The 17,817-nt window shown below is 49.1% G+C and overlaps 2 protein-coding genes across 3 annotated transcripts in view; both read right to left on the bottom strand.

Annotated features, from left to right (window-relative positions):
• The window catches only part of LOC113450369 (uncharacterized), a 57,336-nt gene that overhangs the window by 9,387 nt on the left and 30,132 nt on the right, over positions 1 to 17,817 (bottom strand). The gene's annotated exons all lie outside the window — the stretch shown is intronic.
• On the bottom strand, positions 5,505 to 17,186 carry LOC113450367 (E3 ubiquitin-protein ligase TRIM7-like). The gene is made up of 9 exons (XM_026721547.2): positions 16,893 to 17,186; positions 11,639 to 12,087; positions 11,191 to 11,286; positions 10,856 to 11,086; positions 10,716 to 10,738; positions 8,828 to 8,943; positions 7,932 to 7,985; positions 7,507 to 7,539; positions 5,505 to 6,653 (listed from the first exon to the last, which is right to left on the bottom strand). The coding sequence occupies exons 2-9, from the start codon at positions 12,050 to 12,052 to the stop codon at positions 6,124 to 6,126; spliced, it is 1,497 nt and encodes a 498-aa protein (XP_026577332.2). The 5' UTR covers positions 12,053 to 12,087; positions 16,893 to 17,186; the 3' UTR covers positions 5,505 to 6,123.

Raw genomic sequence — 17,817 nt, 5'->3', positions numbered from 1 at the left:
TTGTTTGGGCAAAACCCTCGATGCCGCCTCCTGCCAGGCGGTGCATCCTTGTTGTGCGTTAACACAATGTTTCTCAACCTGGGGCACCCGGGAGATGTGTGGACTTCCACTCCCAGAATTCCCAGCCAGCAGAGCTACCTGGGGAATTTAGGTGTTGGAAGCCCCTGCATCCTCCAGGTGCTGCCAAGGTTGGGCATCCCTGCCTAACTCTGTGGCTCACAGTTTAGATGAGAGGTAGGCGGTTAAAGGGCCTTTTCTAATCAGTAAAAGTGATACCTTAATACCTGCCTGTTATTCTACATGTATGTTATTCTGAATTTATTAAAAATGCAACGTGTTTGTTTTGTTTATCGAGGCAATTTACAGGCATTGAATAAGTTTTTAAGATTACCTTTTAAAGCATCCATGAGATAATTAGAAATTAGTAGCAAATAATTTTAAAAGCCAGGCAGGCTCTGTCAGTGTATACGAAATTACGAGCTGGGATATCCATAACAAGTCAGCCAATGGGGACTATTTGGTGACTAAGAAACAGGATATCTTCTTGCTATGTTAGCCAGCTAGGAGCCTGGGCCTGACTTAGCTTAGCTGATCTCTCTTAAGAAAGAAGTTCTGTGCTCAAAGCTTGTGCGCTTCTGATTCTGAGGTCACTACTTGTGCCACATTGAAAGAGCTGCATGGGTATTGTATACATGCATCATGTGTTATATTATTGCATATAAAGAAGCTTCTTCTATGAATGAATCCTTTACTTGTGTACTGGAGGAAAGCTGCAAACTCTTAACTGGCGCCACTCCAAAGGCCCCCTGGGGAAGGCATGTTTTTATCAGCCCCTAAAGTGGGGCCAACGGGAAGGTTGTCCCTGGGGGTGGGAGGAGCCCCACAGAGACCACCAACTGCCCCTAAGGAGGGGGGAAACTCTTAGCTGGTGCTCTGTGGCCATCTGGGGTGGACAGAGGAGACGGGTTGGGGATGATGGTCTTTTAGCTAGCCTGGCCTCAGCCACAGAGGCTATTCTATTCTATTCTATTCTATTCTATTCTATTCTATTCTATTCTATTAATATTCTATTCTATTCTATTAATATTCTATTCTATTCTATTCCATATTCTAGTCTAATTCTATTCTATTCTATTCTATTCTATTCTATTCTATTCTATTCTAATTCTATTCTATTCTATATTCTATTGTATTCTTCACGTTGTTTTAGTGGTTCCATTGTCTGTGGCTTGGTGGATTTTCTCACTAAGCTAATACACTCCCCTTCAAAAACCAAATCCATCATAGAGAAAAGGGTGTCAAGCTATTTTCCAAGGCACCCGAAGGCCAGACAAGGAATAATGGATGGAAACTGAACAAGGAGAGATTCAGCCTGGAAATAAGGAGGAATTTTCTGATGGTGAGAACCAATCAACCGATGGAACAAAAGTTCCCTTCGGAAGTTGTGGGAGCACCATCACTTGAGACCTTCAAGAAGAGACTGGACTGCCATCTGTCAGAAATGGTGCAGGACCTCCTGCTTAGGAGGCGGGGGGGTTGGACTAGATCAGAGGTCACCAATTGGTGGTCTGCGGATCACTGATGGTCCATGAGAAAATTTTGGTGGTCCTCAGGGCACCTGGGTGGAGGAGCTGCTCCAGGGTGACCAATGGGCCAGTCCTGTGACTAGAGCTGTAAAATATGGGACCGGTCAGGCAGCTGGTGGTGGGGCTGGAAATCTCCACCGTACAGGGAGGTATGTGCAACTTGCAACTTTAGCAGATTTAACAGATAATCAGAGTTGGAAGGGACCTTGTAGGTCATCTAGTCCAACCCCCCACCCAAGCAGGAGACCCTACACCATTTCTGGCAAATGGCAGTCCAATCTCTTCTTGAAAGTCTCAAGGGATGGCGCTCCTACAACTTCCAAGGGCAACTTCTGTTCCATGGGTTGATTGTTGACCCCTTCCTCTCTGTGGCAGCCCCTTAAATACTGGAAGACTGCTATCATGTCTTCCCTGGTCCTTCTATTCACTGGACTAGCCAAGCCCAGTTCCTGTAACTGTTCATAGTATGTTTTAGCCTCCAGTCCCCTCATCATCCTGGTTGCTCTTCTCTGTACTTTTTCTAGAGTCTCAACATCTTTTTTTATAATGTGAACAAAAGTGGATGCAGTACTCTAGGTGTGGTCTTACTAAGGCTTTATAGAGTGGTATTAGGACCTCCCTTGATCTTGATTGTATCCCTCTATTAATACAATTTAGGATTGTATTAGCTTTTCTGGCTGCTGCTGCACACTGCTGGCTTATATTTAGCTGGTTGTCCACTAAGACTCCAAGATCCCTCTCATAGTTACTGTTATTGAGCCTAGTTTCATCCAGTCTATATGTGCACTTTTGGTTTTTCTTGCCTAAGTGTAGGACTTTACTTTTCTCTACATTGAATTTCATTTTGTTAGATATGGCCCAGTGTTCTAATCTGTCAAGATCCAGATGGATCTTGAGACTATCTTCTTGGGTGTTAGCTATTCCTGCCAGCTTCGTATCATCTGCAAATTTGGTAGGTTCCCCTTCTATTCCCTCATCTAAGTTGTTAATGAAGATATTGAAAAGTAGTGGACCTAAGACAGAACCTTGTGGCACCCCACTGCTTACTTCCCTCCATGTAGATTTAGACCCGTTAAGGACTACTCGTTGAGTACGGTTTGCCAGCCAGTTGCGAATCCCTCTAGTGGTGGTGCTATCTATTCCACTTTTTTCTAGCTTACTAAGAAGTAGGTTGTGGTCTACATTGTCAAATGCCTTGCTGAAATCTAAATATATTATGTCCATGGTATTTTGCTGGTCTACTAATTTAGTCACTGTGTTGAAGAATGAAATGAGATTGGTTTGGCATGATCTACATGATTAACGAACCTGCTAGTTATTAGATGTTTCTTGATGTTGGCAGATGTTTTTTTATTCTTTTCCAGTATCTTCCTGGGTATTGATGTTAGGCTGATTGGTCTATAGTTTCCTGGGTCTGTTTTTTTTCCCTTTTTTGAAAATGGGAGCCACATCAGCTCTTTTCCAGTCCTCTGGTAGTTCCCCAGTGCTCCAGGATTTTTTGAAAGATATAGTGCAGTGGTTCTGAGATGACCTCTGCCAGCTCCTTTATTAAAACTCTGGGATGGAATCCATCAAGCCCTGGTGATTTGTGTTCATCAAGATCAGATAGGTGTTTTCTTACTATTTTTTTTTTGCTTATTTTAACTTTTTTTTCTGGTCTGTCATTTACAGTTATGGTTTTGGTGGGTTGAGCTATGGTTTCTTTTTGCATGAAGATGTATGCAAACAATGAGTTAAGCAGTTCTGCTTTCTCTCTGTTGCCTATTACTTCCTTGCCATCTTCTCTCTTTAGTGGACTGACTGTAGGTGGTTTGCAGGTGGTGCAACATGCAAGGAGTAGTGCAGTGCTTGCTTGCAGCAAGGGTGTGTGTGTTGGTGGCAGGGATGGGATTCTACAGGTTCACACCTATTCTCTAGAACCAGTTGTTAACATTCTAAGCAGTTCAGAGAACTGGTTGTTAGAAGAAATTACTGGCCTAATCCTGTAAGGAAGGCAGGAAGGAAACATTCTGTTGCTTACAGAAACTGCCTCTCCGTTAACCCTTATTACATTCTTGGCAGGACTAGACTTCCTGTCTCAGGAACTTCTCTGGAGTTTTCCCCCCTTCTTTGCTGGTACTTTGCTTGTATGGAGTGACCATCTAACGTTACAATGGCACTGAAAAAAGTGACTTATGACCATTTTTCACACTTACGATTTACGCAGCATCCCTACAGTCATGAGGCCAGGCGAGATGTGTGCCTTAATGTGAGTGATATGGAGTTGGCCACACCCAGCCAATCACATGACCACCAAGCCATGTCCACCAACTAAGCTACATCCACAGAACTGGTTGTTAAAAAATTTGAATCCCACCCCTGGTTGGCGGTGCAGGCGGGCTGAAGCAACCGGTGTCGGCAACCTGTGGCTCTTTCTTCCCCCTGCTGTGGTCCCCTCCTCCTCCTCCTGGAGCTCATTACAATGTGGAGCATCAGCTGCAGCCGGGTTGGACAAGTTTCTCAGAGCGGAGAAGTGGTTGTGCATCTCCATGAGCAACCGAGGTGCGTCAGCACTAACAAAAGCCAACGAAGCAACCACAAGACCCAGAGAGCGCTGGAGAATCAGAATGAGGGAGAGAGAGACAAAGAGAAAAAGAGTGAAAGACAGAGATGGAAAGAGACAGACAGCTGAGACAGATACAATTAAAGAGATGACAGGAAGAAAGACACAGAGAGATGAGACAGAGATGAGAGAAATACAGAGGTGAGATGCTGGTGTTTTTTGTTTTCTGAGGGAAATAGGTCCAAATGGCTCTTGGTCCCTTCCAACTCTGTTGATCTGTTCTGCTCCATCAGCACCAATTCCAGCTTCTTCTCCAGCAGGCAAAGGATCTTCAAGGATTGTGGGCCCCGAGCTCCCACTCTTCTCCCCCTATAACTCCCCCGCCCCTGGAAGACACAAGATCCAGGCCATCCTCATCCCTCCAGGGGTGGGGCGGCAGATTGGAAGCAGGGGGGGGCACCTTTTGGACCATCCACTGGATGACTAGTCACTCAGACCCTCCACCCACAGGACCCCAACGTCCACTTGGTGGGGATGGTTCTGCTCCCTTTGCACTCAAGACTGTCCCAAGCAAAAGGAGTCCCACTTTGGCCACCTCTCGTCCAGTGTATTGTCCACTTCCCTGTGCACAGGATGACCGCTCTCCTTTGGCCACTCCCTGCTGGACGGGCGGGGTTACCTGGCCCCACAAAGACATCGACGGCATGCCAGACTTGAACCTCAAGAAAATACTTCATGCCGGATTATCTTCCACAAGTGGCAAATTTAGGGGTTCCATTAACTCTTTCCCGGCTGGGTTTGTGTCTTGTCCTGAGCCCCAACTGGCTCAGGAGGGGCACACCCTTCCCCCGTCTCATTCCCTCTATCTTGCACCCTTCTGCCCCCTTGCTCATCTTACTCCTTTGAGAGTGCCTGGGTCAGCTCACCTGTGGCCGAAGGTGGCTCATCCCAGCCCTGAAGGGGATCATTCCACCATCCTGGACAAGACCTCGGATCAGTTGCCTCCAAACTCGGGCACCCAAGTTTGGAGTGAAGCTGATAAGAACCTGGGGTGTGTGTGTGTGTTTGTCCTTGGTGGTTCCTTGAGTTTGGTGGTTTTCTTGCAGAGGTTTCATGACCCAAACTAGGCAACATTTTGGTGGTTAGGAGTGGTGTTCGCTCTCAGTTTGCTCTCAACTGAGAGCAACCTCTCCCCTCTCTACTAGAATTGATGACGGTATCTATTTGGGTTGTGAAATGTTTGCAAAAAAAAACAACCAAATTCAGGGACCACCAAGGACGCCCTCAGGTCAACCCTGAGCTACAAAGATTCTCCTTAGAAGGTAATCTTAAAAACTTATTCGATGCCTGTAAATCACCTCGATAAACGATGCAAATAAAACATAAACATGTTGCATTTTTAATAAATTCAGAGTAACATAAATGTAGCATAAATGTAACATAAATGTAGAATAACATTAATATATCACTTTTATTGATTATAAAAGGCCCTTTAACCGCCTACCTCTCATCTAAACTGTGAGCCAGAGTCAGGCAGGGATGCCCAATCTGGGCAGCACCTGGAGGATGCAGGGACTTCCAACACCTATATTGCCCAGGTAGCTCTGCTGGCTGGGAATTCTGGGAGTGGAAGTCCACACATCTCCCGGGTGCCCCAGGTTGAGAAACGTCGTGTTAGTGCACAACAAGGATGCACCGCCTGGCAGGAGGCGGCATCAAGGGTTTTGCCCAAACAAGGGACAAAGGGGAGCCAAGAGGCACCACTGCGTCACAGCCCCACCACCTCTCGGTCAGTCAAAGCCCCCCAGCCACGAAGCTCTTGGCGGCCACCAACCAGCCTGGACTGAGCATGGCAAAATTATAAGGTCGGGCATGGCGCGTGGAGGGGAGACCACATCTGGTCCTCTTGCCAGGTGTGGTCTCGAAGGTGCCAGGAGGTGGGGCTGAACTCAACTTTGGTCACTACGTGAACTGTTGTAAGTTGGGGACTATCAGTCACACACATTGAAGGGTGACCCCCATCTGGCCCAGATAGAAAAAAGGCCGGAACATCTCCCCAAAGAAGGGCCCTTTCTTGAAGGTGTAGAGTGAAGCCCCTGTCACTGCATCCAGGATCTGCACTTCTTTTGCCTCGCAGTCCAGCCTCACCCACAGTCTCCGCGGCGAACTTTGCAATGTCACCCGATACGGTTCAAAAGCGATCATCTGCCCCCAAACATTATTCCCCACGGCCCATATTCCCACCTGGGAGCTCAGCTTGAAGCTCCCCTTCCTGGGGATGGACTCCTTGGCCACCCCGATGGCCCAGCTTACTTCGCCCTGCACTGGGAAATTGTAAGGCCCCTGCACGGAGACTTCCCACCAGTGCCATCCTGTGGTGAATCCTTCAGAGCCCAGGACACATAATTCCTGATCGAACCTCTCTGGCACATCTGGGCAATCCTGGAATCTGTTGGCCCAAGTCACACTGGAGCCCTGGCACCAGAGCTGTGGGTGGGCGGTGGAGCCATCCAGCGTGATGTAGACTGCAAGACGGAGAACAGAAACTCTTTAAGGCGGGCCACAAAACATTTCTATGGTCTTTTTAAGAGTTGCCGACAGAAAAGGAGGGGGAGCAGTGCGGTAGCTTGGAAATCGAAAGTGCATTCCACACATAGCTTTTCAGAGATAGTAGCTAGGTGACTGAAGTTTCTGCTGAGCAAATATCTAACTGGAGAGCATGACTGAGGACTCTTGGCTACCAAGGGCAAAGCAGGGCAGGGCTGGATGCTTCACCTGCTCAGGGAAGGACCTGCTTAGCGGGCAAAAGGCAGCAGTGTGGCAAAGGGAGGAAACTGGGCCGTTTGGTCCTCTCTGGAGCCCAGAGTCGCAGTGCCTGGCAAGGGCCCCAACTCAAAAATGGGACCAATTCCTAATACAACAGGCCTCTGCAGGCAGAGGTCAGTGGCGCTGCCTCTGAAGGGGGGGGGCTCATGGGCAGTTGGGGGGGGGTCTGACCCAGACTAGGCCCTGCGCTTACTTCAATTCCCCAGGGCACAGGTCATCCTCAGCTTCCAACCGTTCCTTTAGTGACGGTTTGAAGTTACAATGGCACTGAAAGGGTGACCTACAGCCCTTTTTCACACTTATGGCCATTGAAGCATCCCCAGGGTCACGTGATCAAAACTTGGCCATTTCGCAACTGGCATGGATTTATGACGGCTGCTGAGCCCCGGGGTCAGGGGTTCCCCCCCCCCATTTACTAGGCGCCTGGAGGGCTGGTTCAGGCAGGGCCCTTGCCAGGCAGGGGATGCCCAACATCTGCCACCCGCTACGGACTCCACCCGCTATGGACTCCACCCGCTACGGAAAGCTGCCTTTTCCTCCATGTGCTGTTACCTTTAGGAGATCTTGGCTGTTCTGGAGCAGGTGCTGGGGAGGAAGGGGGAGAAGTTTAAAATTAGGCTGGGGGGCCTGGAGAAGCCCCCTCCCCCACTTCTCACAAGGCACAGATCAACACTGAGCTGGGCTCTTCTATGCCTGGAAAGCTCTGAGTGTCTTTGCCCCGTAGCTCTTTTCTGGAGGGGCCAAGGGGTGGAAGGGAAGGGCTGACTCCATTTGGCTGCTGAGGGACCCGACTTCTCCCCCAGAAGATGCCTTCGGGGCCCTCCAGACTCGGGGCTTCCACCCACGGAGAAAGCCACTCCTGGCAGGCGTCACTCCTGACGATGTGGGGAAACCACGGTTGTGAGGCCTGGCGAGAGCAGGTGGTTTTTGCAAGCCCCTCCCCACTGACTCCTCCCCACCAGCCCCGGGGGTTTTACCTGTGGTCAGATGTTGCTCAAGGTTCTCCCTGGTCAGAGTTGTCTTCAGAGAGGCTGAGATTCAGAGGAGGAAAGGAAACAAATGAGGCCGGGATGAGAAACAGCCACCAGGGGCTGATGCCCGTGAGCAGAAGCCACCCTGTTGGCAGCAGCGTCTCGGTTCCTGCCAGATGCCCGGTGTTCCCCCACAAGGACCATGGCTGGGGGGGGGGTAACTGATCAGTGGAAGAGGCAGCCCCCGTTATGTATATGTAAATAACGTAGCTGTGTTTGCAGCTTTAAGGAAAAATACCGTAATGTATTATGCTGTGTTCTGGTTGGTTAACTATGCTACAAGTTGCCATAAGAGGGAGCTATAGATCATGGTTTATTTCTCTCTTTTTCACTGATGATCTCTCTTTATACTGATCGACTACGGACCGATACTGACTATCCCTGTTTATTTTGATAGTCTGTTGATATCAAAGGTTATTTGTTGTATTACGGTTTGATATTTGTCTGCTGTAAAAGACACGGAACTGGTAAGAAAACTTTATAACTAGATGTAAGACTACTTTATAACTGGACTGTTAAAAACGTGTATGACATGGACTGTTTATTGGACTGTGCTATTTCTTCAAGTAAACATTAATACTTGTTCAACTCTGTGTGACTGTATATTTCATCGTAACTGTTTTCATAAACCGTTTTCCATGTGCATATTCTTTTTTTATACAAGGATTACGCTGCACATATCCCAACACCCCACTTCACCCAGCCAGAGGTTGGATGGAGCTGGATTGGGCCTGGCTTCCCCAAGATCCCCCACTAGGAAGGGGGCAGGAGGAGGGCCCAGAACTCCTTGGGCTCCTCCTGAGGGCCCCAGCCCCCCAGCCCCTCCTGAGAAGGCCCCTCACCTTTGTAACTGTCCACAATCCGCCTTACAGAAGCGTTTTTCTCTAAGAGGGTCTGGAGTCTGCCTTGCAGCCTGGGAGAGGCGCTCTCCACGTGCCCTACCAGGTAACTCTGGCACCTGTGACACAAGGAAGGCCGCATCATGCAGCTAACCAGCTGTCTCCCCACAAAACAGGGGGGGTTGGGTTAGGGCTGAGTTGGCCGTGAGGTGTATGGAACAAGCCAGTCCTTTCCAGCATTTTGCCAATTGAATACAGGACTCGGGTTTTGCAAACCTGAGTTCAGGATGTGGCCTGAATCCTGGCATGCTTCTTATGCAAACATTGTTTGTTGCTTTGATCGCAACTGACTCTCCGCACCGAACTGGTGTAGAGGTCAGTAGAGAAGTGAGGAGAGTCATGAACTCAACACAAACGTCAATGTGATTCTGATCTGAAGGTCCTTGGGGCGCAGCTGTTTTCTTGCAGACCTTTCATTACCCAACTGAGCAACATCATCAGTGCCAGAAGGGAGTGCGGTTTGCTCTCTTTTCACACAGAGGTAACCCTCAACTTTTAGTTTGTGAATGTTTAAAGTTACGGCAGTGAAAAAAGTACCCTCTGGCCATTTTGCAGTTTCGACCTTTGCAGTGTCCCCATGGCTACGGGATCCAAATGCAGATGCTTGGTGACTGGCTCACACTTATGACCATTGCTGGATCCCAAGGTCATGTGGCCATTGGACAAGCAAAGTCCACGGGGAAGCTAGATTCACTTAATCAGGTTACTAACCTATCAACGGCAGTGATACGCTTAAGTGTGGCAAACAAGGTCGTAAAGACTCAGTTAACAACTGTCTCACTTAGTAACAGAAATCTTGGCTTCAGCTGTAGTTGTGAGGTCGAGGACTGCCTGCATTCCTGGCTTGCCCTGACAGGATTGCTGTGACGGTTGTTCTCTCCTTGGGGGCTCCCTGTTAAGACTGCTTTTTGCTGTTGGACTGTCAGTTGGCGTTGGTGGTGCCTCACCTGTGCTGTTTACAACACCTGAGCAACCACTGAGTCTTGTATATCAACGGGGAGAGAACCCCACTCCCTCCCAGCACGGATGGTGTTACCAAGTCAGTGTTGTGGCCCGCTGGCAGTTGCCCAAGCTGGCAACATAGTTGGACGGTAGTCAGGAGGTTGGGAAGGAACCCAGGACAGTCTTGGAGGCTGAGGAAGGTTCGGATGAGGGCTCTGCGTCAGAGGCAGAGATGGGGCCAGGGCAGCCTGGCAGTCATCAGCTGCCTTCAGGCTTGGACAGCACTGAGGTGGGGGAGCTTCTGGAACTGGTCCCTAGCCTGCACATGCACAAAGCTGCCAAAAGGAACAATTACAAACTCAGGGTCAATGTCGGAGTAAGGCCACAGGTAGATGACGAATGCCCCCTTCCATCAGGATTAAAAGAGAAGCAAAAGGGGAGGGGCCTTTTGCAGGAAACAAATCACTCGCTCATTTGTTTGAGCCGTGTGGAAATTTGTCTGTATAACCCAACCCTTCCCTGTCAGCACTGAGGGTGGAACTATTTACAAGGCAGCATTCCAGGATTGAGAAGGCCTCAGCTAATTAGCATACCTTTGCAAGACAGTTTGCCAAGCTGTTGGCTGACTGTAAATGAAATAAATTCATATTAATGTAGTAAAAGAGCGCTTGCCAGGATCCAGAATTGACTTAGTGCTTTTTGGGGAGGCCTAGGACAGAACAGTCAGGTAATGAAATGTCTGCTGGAAGTCAGTTAAGCTCCAAAAGTACCAAAGATCCCACAACCAGTATCTCTCGGCCACAGAATTCGAAAGGATGCGGCCGCACCAGGAATTCTGAGCACAAACCAACCCACAAAGACAGATGAGGAAGAGCAAGATGACGCCTACCTGTCTACGGTGCCCTGGATGTCCTGAAAGAGGAGAAGAGAGAAATGGGTGCCAGCCTTCACAAGCGTGCCGGTCTCCCCTCCCCCTGGGAAACCTCTGCTTTCCCCCCTTGAAGCCAGTGAGGGTCCCCCCCCCCTCACCTGCAAGAATTCTCCCTCTGGCTGGTGGTACTTTCTCTTCGTCTGGTCCATCAGCTGCTGCAGGCCGGAGGCTTTCCTGGAGATCTGTGCCAGCGCGACCCCCCATTCGGCCTCCATCTTCTCCTCCTGCTCGGCTAGCCAGCCCAGCCAGACCGGCTGACTCTCCCGGAGCAGCTCCTGCAGGGACTCCAGCGCCAGGCCCAGCTGCTGCTTTTCAGTGGCAAATTGCTCCTGAGGGGAGGGGGCAGAAAACGGGGGACTCAGATGGAGATTTCCCAGCCGCAGAATCGGAGTCCCTGGGAGGCTGCCTCCTGCCCCCTCCCCAAGAGACCCACCTGGCATTCCTTCCGGCTCTGCTCCACGGTCTGCCTCTGATGCAGCAGCGTCTGCTTCTCCTTGCTAAGGGATTCGAGGAGGCCATCCAGCAAGTCCTGCGCGCAGAGGAGAGGGTGCTATTCCTGGCTCCCAAATGGGAGCGCTCCCACCCAGAGGGGGCCACAGGGATCATGGGGCCACACTCAAGGAGAGGCCCTGCTGGAGGGTCCCAGGGGCAGGCAGGGGCCCACAAGGAGTCGAGCAACTGAGAGTTGGTCTCCCCCACCTTCTCTTCTCTCGCTGCCAAAAAAGAGCCTGGTTCTCGTCCGCCATTTTTTTAACTTGGTAGCCTTTTGTGGGCGTCTCACTTCTGCCAAGAAGCTCTTCCCATCTTTCGGGGACTTTGGGTGACTCCTGTGCCTGCCCCGCCAAAGAGCTGACGGAGTGCCCCAGGGAGTTGGTGCCTACCTTGTACTCCTGGGCAGCCTCGGGCAGAGAGAGGAGAGGGTGGCCCTGGTGCTTCCCCAGGCAGCCGGGGCAGAGGAGGCTCTTCTCACTGGAGCAGAAGATCTGCAGAGGCTGCCTGTGTTCCTGGCACAGCTGTTGGCCGCTGCTCTCCTCCTGGGCTCCCTCTGGCAGCTGAAGCTTCTTCACCAGACAAACCACATTGGCCAGGACCCAGCTGGGGCAGGCGCCGCTGGGCTCCACCTTGGCTCTGCACTGGGGGCAGGAAGCCTCAGCACCCAGCAGGGCCAGGCAGTCGCGGCAGAAGCTGTGCCCACAGGAGAGGCTCATCGGCTGCTTGAAGAAGTCCAGGCAGAGCGGGCAGGTGGCCTCCTGCTTCAGCTCCCTCAAGGCCGTCTTTTCACCTGAGGTTGCCATGGGGTTTTTCAGTCCCTTTTCCCCCTTTGCTGAACCTGGAAATGAAAGCTGTTCATTGCCTCCTTCTGGGGAGGCGCATTTCTCAGCCCCTCCCCCAGGGAATAGAGTGCTCTGAAGCCCTCCTCCAATTAAATGGCTTCTTGCAAAAGGGGGGGTTGCCCAGTAGCCACAGAAGAGGGCAAAGGAAGCCCCCTCAGGGTCTGGGGCAGCCTCTTTGGGCATCCACCCCATCTCTTCAGTTCCCTCAAGCTCAGCCTGGTCAGACTTCCGGCTGATGTCATGACAAGACCACAAACAGTGAACGAAGGTCTCCGTTCCTGCGCTGGCTTCTCGCCGTTTGTGGCCTCCTAATGGAGCCAAAAGCCACCTTGGAAGGGCGGCAAAGCTAAGGAGAAGTGCTTGGTGAGGTTCTGGAGGAGAATACAACTCCCCTGTAAAAACCCCAAATTTGTTCTCTATGCCACGATGGAGAGAAGAGCAGGCCAAGATGGATGCTACAAAGTTAGGACAGCCGAAGAACATCTAAGCCCAGTGCTGGAGTGGAGACTGGGAACAGTGTTCGGAGAAGGGTGAGAAGAATCTATATTATTTTTAACTACCCCAAAAACTATAACAGAGAAGAATAAAAGAATTGTGCTAGCAGTGGATAGAAGAAGAATTTGGAAATATAAAGAGCTTTAAAGTTTTTTTTAAAAAACTTAAAATCTGAAACTGAACTTATCTAAAAGAACATTAATTGGGAATTGGCAATCAGGCAAGATTTGGCATTAAAAGGCATTAATCTGAATGCTGGAAGTAATTGTTCTAAAAAGGAGTAATATTTGGTTTTTAAAATTGGTGAAGCTAAATAAACGGGAAAAGAGTGGCTGTGGAACAGGATTAAAAGCGCCACTTGCTGATGAAAGAAAAATCCTGTAGAACCCTTTCAACTAACAACTTTATTAAAAGAAGTAATTAAAAATGGAATAAAAGACATTATAATAAGACCCCTGGAAGTTGGAATATATTATAATCAAAAAGTAAGAATATAGGAGGATGCGACCTCTGGAATTATTGGTGTTTTGGACTGATTAACATTGGAAATAAAGATTTGAGGACATTGATATTTTAAAACAAAGAAGAGATACTGGTTCAAGTAAAATAAAATTAACTGGATAACTGGACTAATAAGCAATATAAAGATGAGTGAAATATAAAAGAAATAAGAATGGACATTCGAGCTATGAATGTGGGATAGAATGTTGGATTTGTGCACTAAAATACAGAATACAGAAGAAAATTCACAGCAGGAGGAGGAGAAAGAACAAAGGAGGAGGAGTCAGAAGAAAGAGGAACCAGTGAAATGGAACAATGCAAAAGGAAAAGAAAGAAGTTGAACATGAAATATCAATGATAGACATAATAAATGAGAGGGGATATTGAGATTGAAACACTGATAAATGAAATGGTTAAGGAAATACAGAGAGATCAAAAGAGGGTGGGGGCAAACTTTGACAAAAGGGAGAGAAAATATAAGAAAATTACGACAGAGGAAGGACTAAGGGAAAAAGCCACAAGATGATAGTAAATGGCAGGCAAGCTAAGGAGGTAACATAAAAGAAAGACTTAGAGATAATGGTTAAGAATGGAAAAGAGGGAGACTCCACGTGAAGAGATATATTTGTAATAAACATATATAATAGATTTTGAGGAAATGGGAGTAAGAAGTAGAACAAGAGGAATAAATGAAAACAAGAATCTATAACAAATTAATCAAATAAAATAGAAATGCTTATGTAAGATATAAATGATCAATAGTTAAGATACGAAAAAAATGTTATGTGGAGGCTGACTGAGAATTGATATAACTATATAGTAGGATAATATTTTAATGAATTATATATTTTGTTATTCACGTACACTGCTCAAAAAAATAAAGGGAACACTTAAACAACACAATGTAACTCCAAGTCAATCACACTTCTGTGAAATCAAACTGTCCACTTAGGTAGCAACACTGATTGACAATCAATTTCACTTGCTGTTGTGCAAATGGAATAGACAACAGGTGGAAAGCATAGGCAGTTAGCAAGACATCCCCAATAAAGGAGTGGTTCTGCAGGTGGTGACCACAGACCACTTCTCAGTTCTTATGCTTTCTGGCTGATGGTTCGGTCACTTTTGAATGCTGGCGGTGCTTTCACTCTAGTGGTAGCATGAGACGGAGTCTACAACCCACACAAGTGGCTCAGGAAGCGCAGCTCATCCAGGATGGCACATCAATGCGAGCTGTGGCAAGAAGGTTTGCTGTGTCTGTCAACGTAGTGTCCAGAGCATGGAGGCGCTACCAGGAGACAGACCAGTACATCAGGAGACGTGGAGAAGGCCACAGGAGAGCAACAACCCAGCATCAGGACTGCTACCTCCGCCTTTGTGCAAGGAGGGACAGGAGGAGCATTGCCAGAGTCCTGCAAAATGACCTCCAGCGGGCCACAAATGTGCATGTGGCTGCTCAAGCAGTCAGAAACAGACTCCATGAGGGTGGTATGAGGGCCTGATGTCCACAGGGGGGGTTGTGCTTACAGCCCAACACCATGCAAGACATTTGGCATTTGCCAGAGAACACCAAGATTGGCAAATTCGCCTCTGGCATCCTGTGCTCTTCACAGATGAAAGCAGGTATGAAAGCACATGTGACAGACGTGACAGACGTGTCAGGGTCTGGAGATGCCATGGAGAACGTTCTGCTGCCTGCAACATCCGCCAGCATGACCAGTTTGGCAGTGGGTCAGTAATAGTGTGGGGTGGCATTTTTAGGGGGCCACACAGCCCTCCATGTGCTCACCAGAGGTAGCCTGACTGCCATTGGGTACCGAGATGAGACCCCTTGTGAGACCATATGCTGGTGCGGTTGGCCCTGAGTTCCTCCTAATGCATGACAATGCTAGACCTCATGTGCTGGAGTGTGTCAGCAGTTCCTGCAAGATGAAGGCATTGATGCTATGGACTGGCCCTCCCGCCGTTCCCCAGACCTGAATCCAATTGAGCACTTCTGGGACATCATGTCTCGCTCCATTCACCAACACCACATTGCACCATACTCCAGGAGTTGTGGGATGCTTTAGTCCAGGTGTGAGAGGAGATCCCTCAAGAGACCATCTGCCACCTCATCAGGAGCATACCCCGGCGTTGTAGGGAGGTCATACAGGCACGCGGAGGCCACACACACTACTGAGCCTCATTTTCACTTGTTTGAAGGACATTACATCAAAGTTGGATCAGCCTGTAGTGTTTTTTTCCACTTTAATTTTGAGTGTGACTCCAAATCCAGACCTCCATGGATTGCTAAATTTGATTTCCATTGATAATCTTTGTGTGATTTTGTTGCCAGCACATCCAACTATGTAATGAACAAAGTATTTAATATTTTATTCATTCAGATCTAGGATGTCTTATTTTTGTATTCCTTTTATTTTTTTTGAGCAGGATATATAAGATAACGAGGTAATAATATAAGATTGAATGTATTGGCTAAGAGAAAATATACTTGTGTTAAAATGAGATGCTAGTGGGAAGGGAACCTATAGAAAAGAAAATAGAAGCAAATGTAATATTGGGGAAAACATAATAGGGGATAATATAAATTAAGATGGAGTTTTTGAACATTTAAAGAATGGTAGGAATGGCAGCTTAAAAAGACCAAAGGCATATCTAAACATGTATTATAAACATGGTGAGCACAAGAATACACGATCAAGGAAATTGGAGATTGACTAATATGTTTTTAATAAATTAAATATTTTGTTATCCACTCATTACCAGGTAACCAGGATATATTATTACAAATTTGGTAACATAAACATGGCGAATATAAGAATGTGCCATTAAGGAAATTAGAGACGGGCTAACTGGATTAAGATGAAACTTTGGAATGGCTGATGAAATGATATGACGAAACTGTAAATAGGTAGGATATATCATCAAGGAAGATAAGAAAATGCGTTAAAAATTTGTTATAAATTTGGTAACATAAACATGGCGAATATAAGAATGTACCATTAAGGAAATTAGAGACAGGCTAACTGGATTAAGACAAAATTTTGGAATGGCTGATGAAATGATATGACGAAACTGTAAATAGGTAGAATATATGATCAAGGAAGATAAGAGAATGCGTAAAATAAAGACGAAACTTTTGAATGGCTGATGAAATGATATGACGAAACTGTAAATAGGTAGAATATATGATCAAGGAAGATAAGAAAATGCGTTATAAATTTGTTATAAATTTGTTATAAATTTGGTAACATAAACATGGCCAACATAAGAATGTACCATTAAGGAAATTAGAGACGGGCTAACTGGATTAAGACAAAACTTTTGAATGGCTGATGAAATGATATGACGAAACTGTAAATAGGTAGAATATATGATCAAGAAAGATAAGAGAATGCGTTAAAAATAAAGAGATCGACACCAAGTAAACGATGAGAAGATAAGAGACGGGGAAAATGAGAAAGAGACGCTGTTCTTCGCAAAGGTGGATTTAAAGAATTAAAAAAATAAAACACTTTTTGACACACACACCCGTCAAAAAAAGCCCGGCCAGCTCAGGGGTGTCGGAGGCTCCGGGCCTTCCTTGGTTCGCCTGGGGAAGAAGCGAGTCTGGAGCCGCATAGAGGCCCCCCACCGTCCCCCCTTCGCACTCCTCAGCCTCCCCACTTCCCTGCCAGGCCTTCCCCCCCTCCCGAAACCCCTCGGGAAGAGTCAAGAGCCAAATCCGGTCCAAAACCCCCACCCCCACCCTCTGGGGCCCTTCAGCGGGGAGTCGGGACACCGTTTCGGTGGGGAGAAAGTTTACCTGCAAAGCTGACCTCCGTCGGCCCTTCGCCTAGCGGAGCCCCCCGCGCTTCCCTCCTCCGAGGGGCCTCCGGTCCAGTCGGGCCACGGGCGGGGAGGGAAAGGCAGCTTCGGTCGGAGCCGACAAGGGGCGCCGCTTCTGGGCCTGGGAGGGCAGCGAAGAGCAGCCGGAAAACTCCCCCCCGCGCCGCAGAAAGGCGGCCGCCGCCCGGGAGGCTAAGAGCGACGTGGGTGCCTTCGCACGCGGAGGCGAAGAAGGGCCGAAGGCACTTTCGGTTTCGTTTCCCAGCTGGCGAGGGGAGGAAGGAGGGGGCGGCCCCGCCCCGCCCCGCCCCGCGAGGGGAGGCCACGCCTCTCCCGTCCCGCCCAGCCCCGCCCCTCGGCTCCCCTCCGGCGGCCTCTCCCTTGCACGCGCCCCGCTCAGCCCACGTGACCGGGTTTCCCGCCCGCCAGAAAGGAGAGAGCCCCCGTTTGGGGGGGAGCTGCGCGGGCCTCCCAGCGTGGCCGCCGACGCTCCCGCGGGCCTCCAGGGGGGTGCTGGTCGGGTGCCGGCCAGAGTCCCCGGGGAGTGAAGGCCGCTGCCCCGGGTGCGGCTGCTTCTCTCCCCCCGCCCCCCGGGGGGGGCTTGCGGGGCCACTTCGGGGCGAGGAGCTGGGGGAGCCTAACTAGCTGGCATTGGCCCGGTGGGGAAGACGAAGGAAGCCAGGGCTCCATCCAGGGGAGGCCCTGGGCTGTGTGAGGGGAGCCTGGGAGACCCCCGGGACTCCTGGAGAGGTGAGTGGGCATGGCACCTCTCCCCACCCAGAGGGGCTAAGGTGGGGGGAGCAGCCAGCAGCCTTCCCGCCTTCTGAGCATGAGGGGAATGGTCCTCCAGGACCAGCTGGGGATGCCTCCCACCGCAGCCCGACCCCGACGGGCCCGGTGTC

The sequence above is a fragment of the Pseudonaja textilis genome, chromosome 2 (assembly GCF_049901715.1).
Source record: "Pseudonaja textilis isolate UNSWEBS1 chromosome 2, rPseTex1.2, whole genome shotgun sequence".
Lineage (NCBI taxonomy): Eukaryota > Metazoa > Chordata > Lepidosauria > Squamata > Elapidae > Pseudonaja > Pseudonaja textilis.
This window is presented reverse-complemented; position numbering and strand designations above follow the sequence as displayed.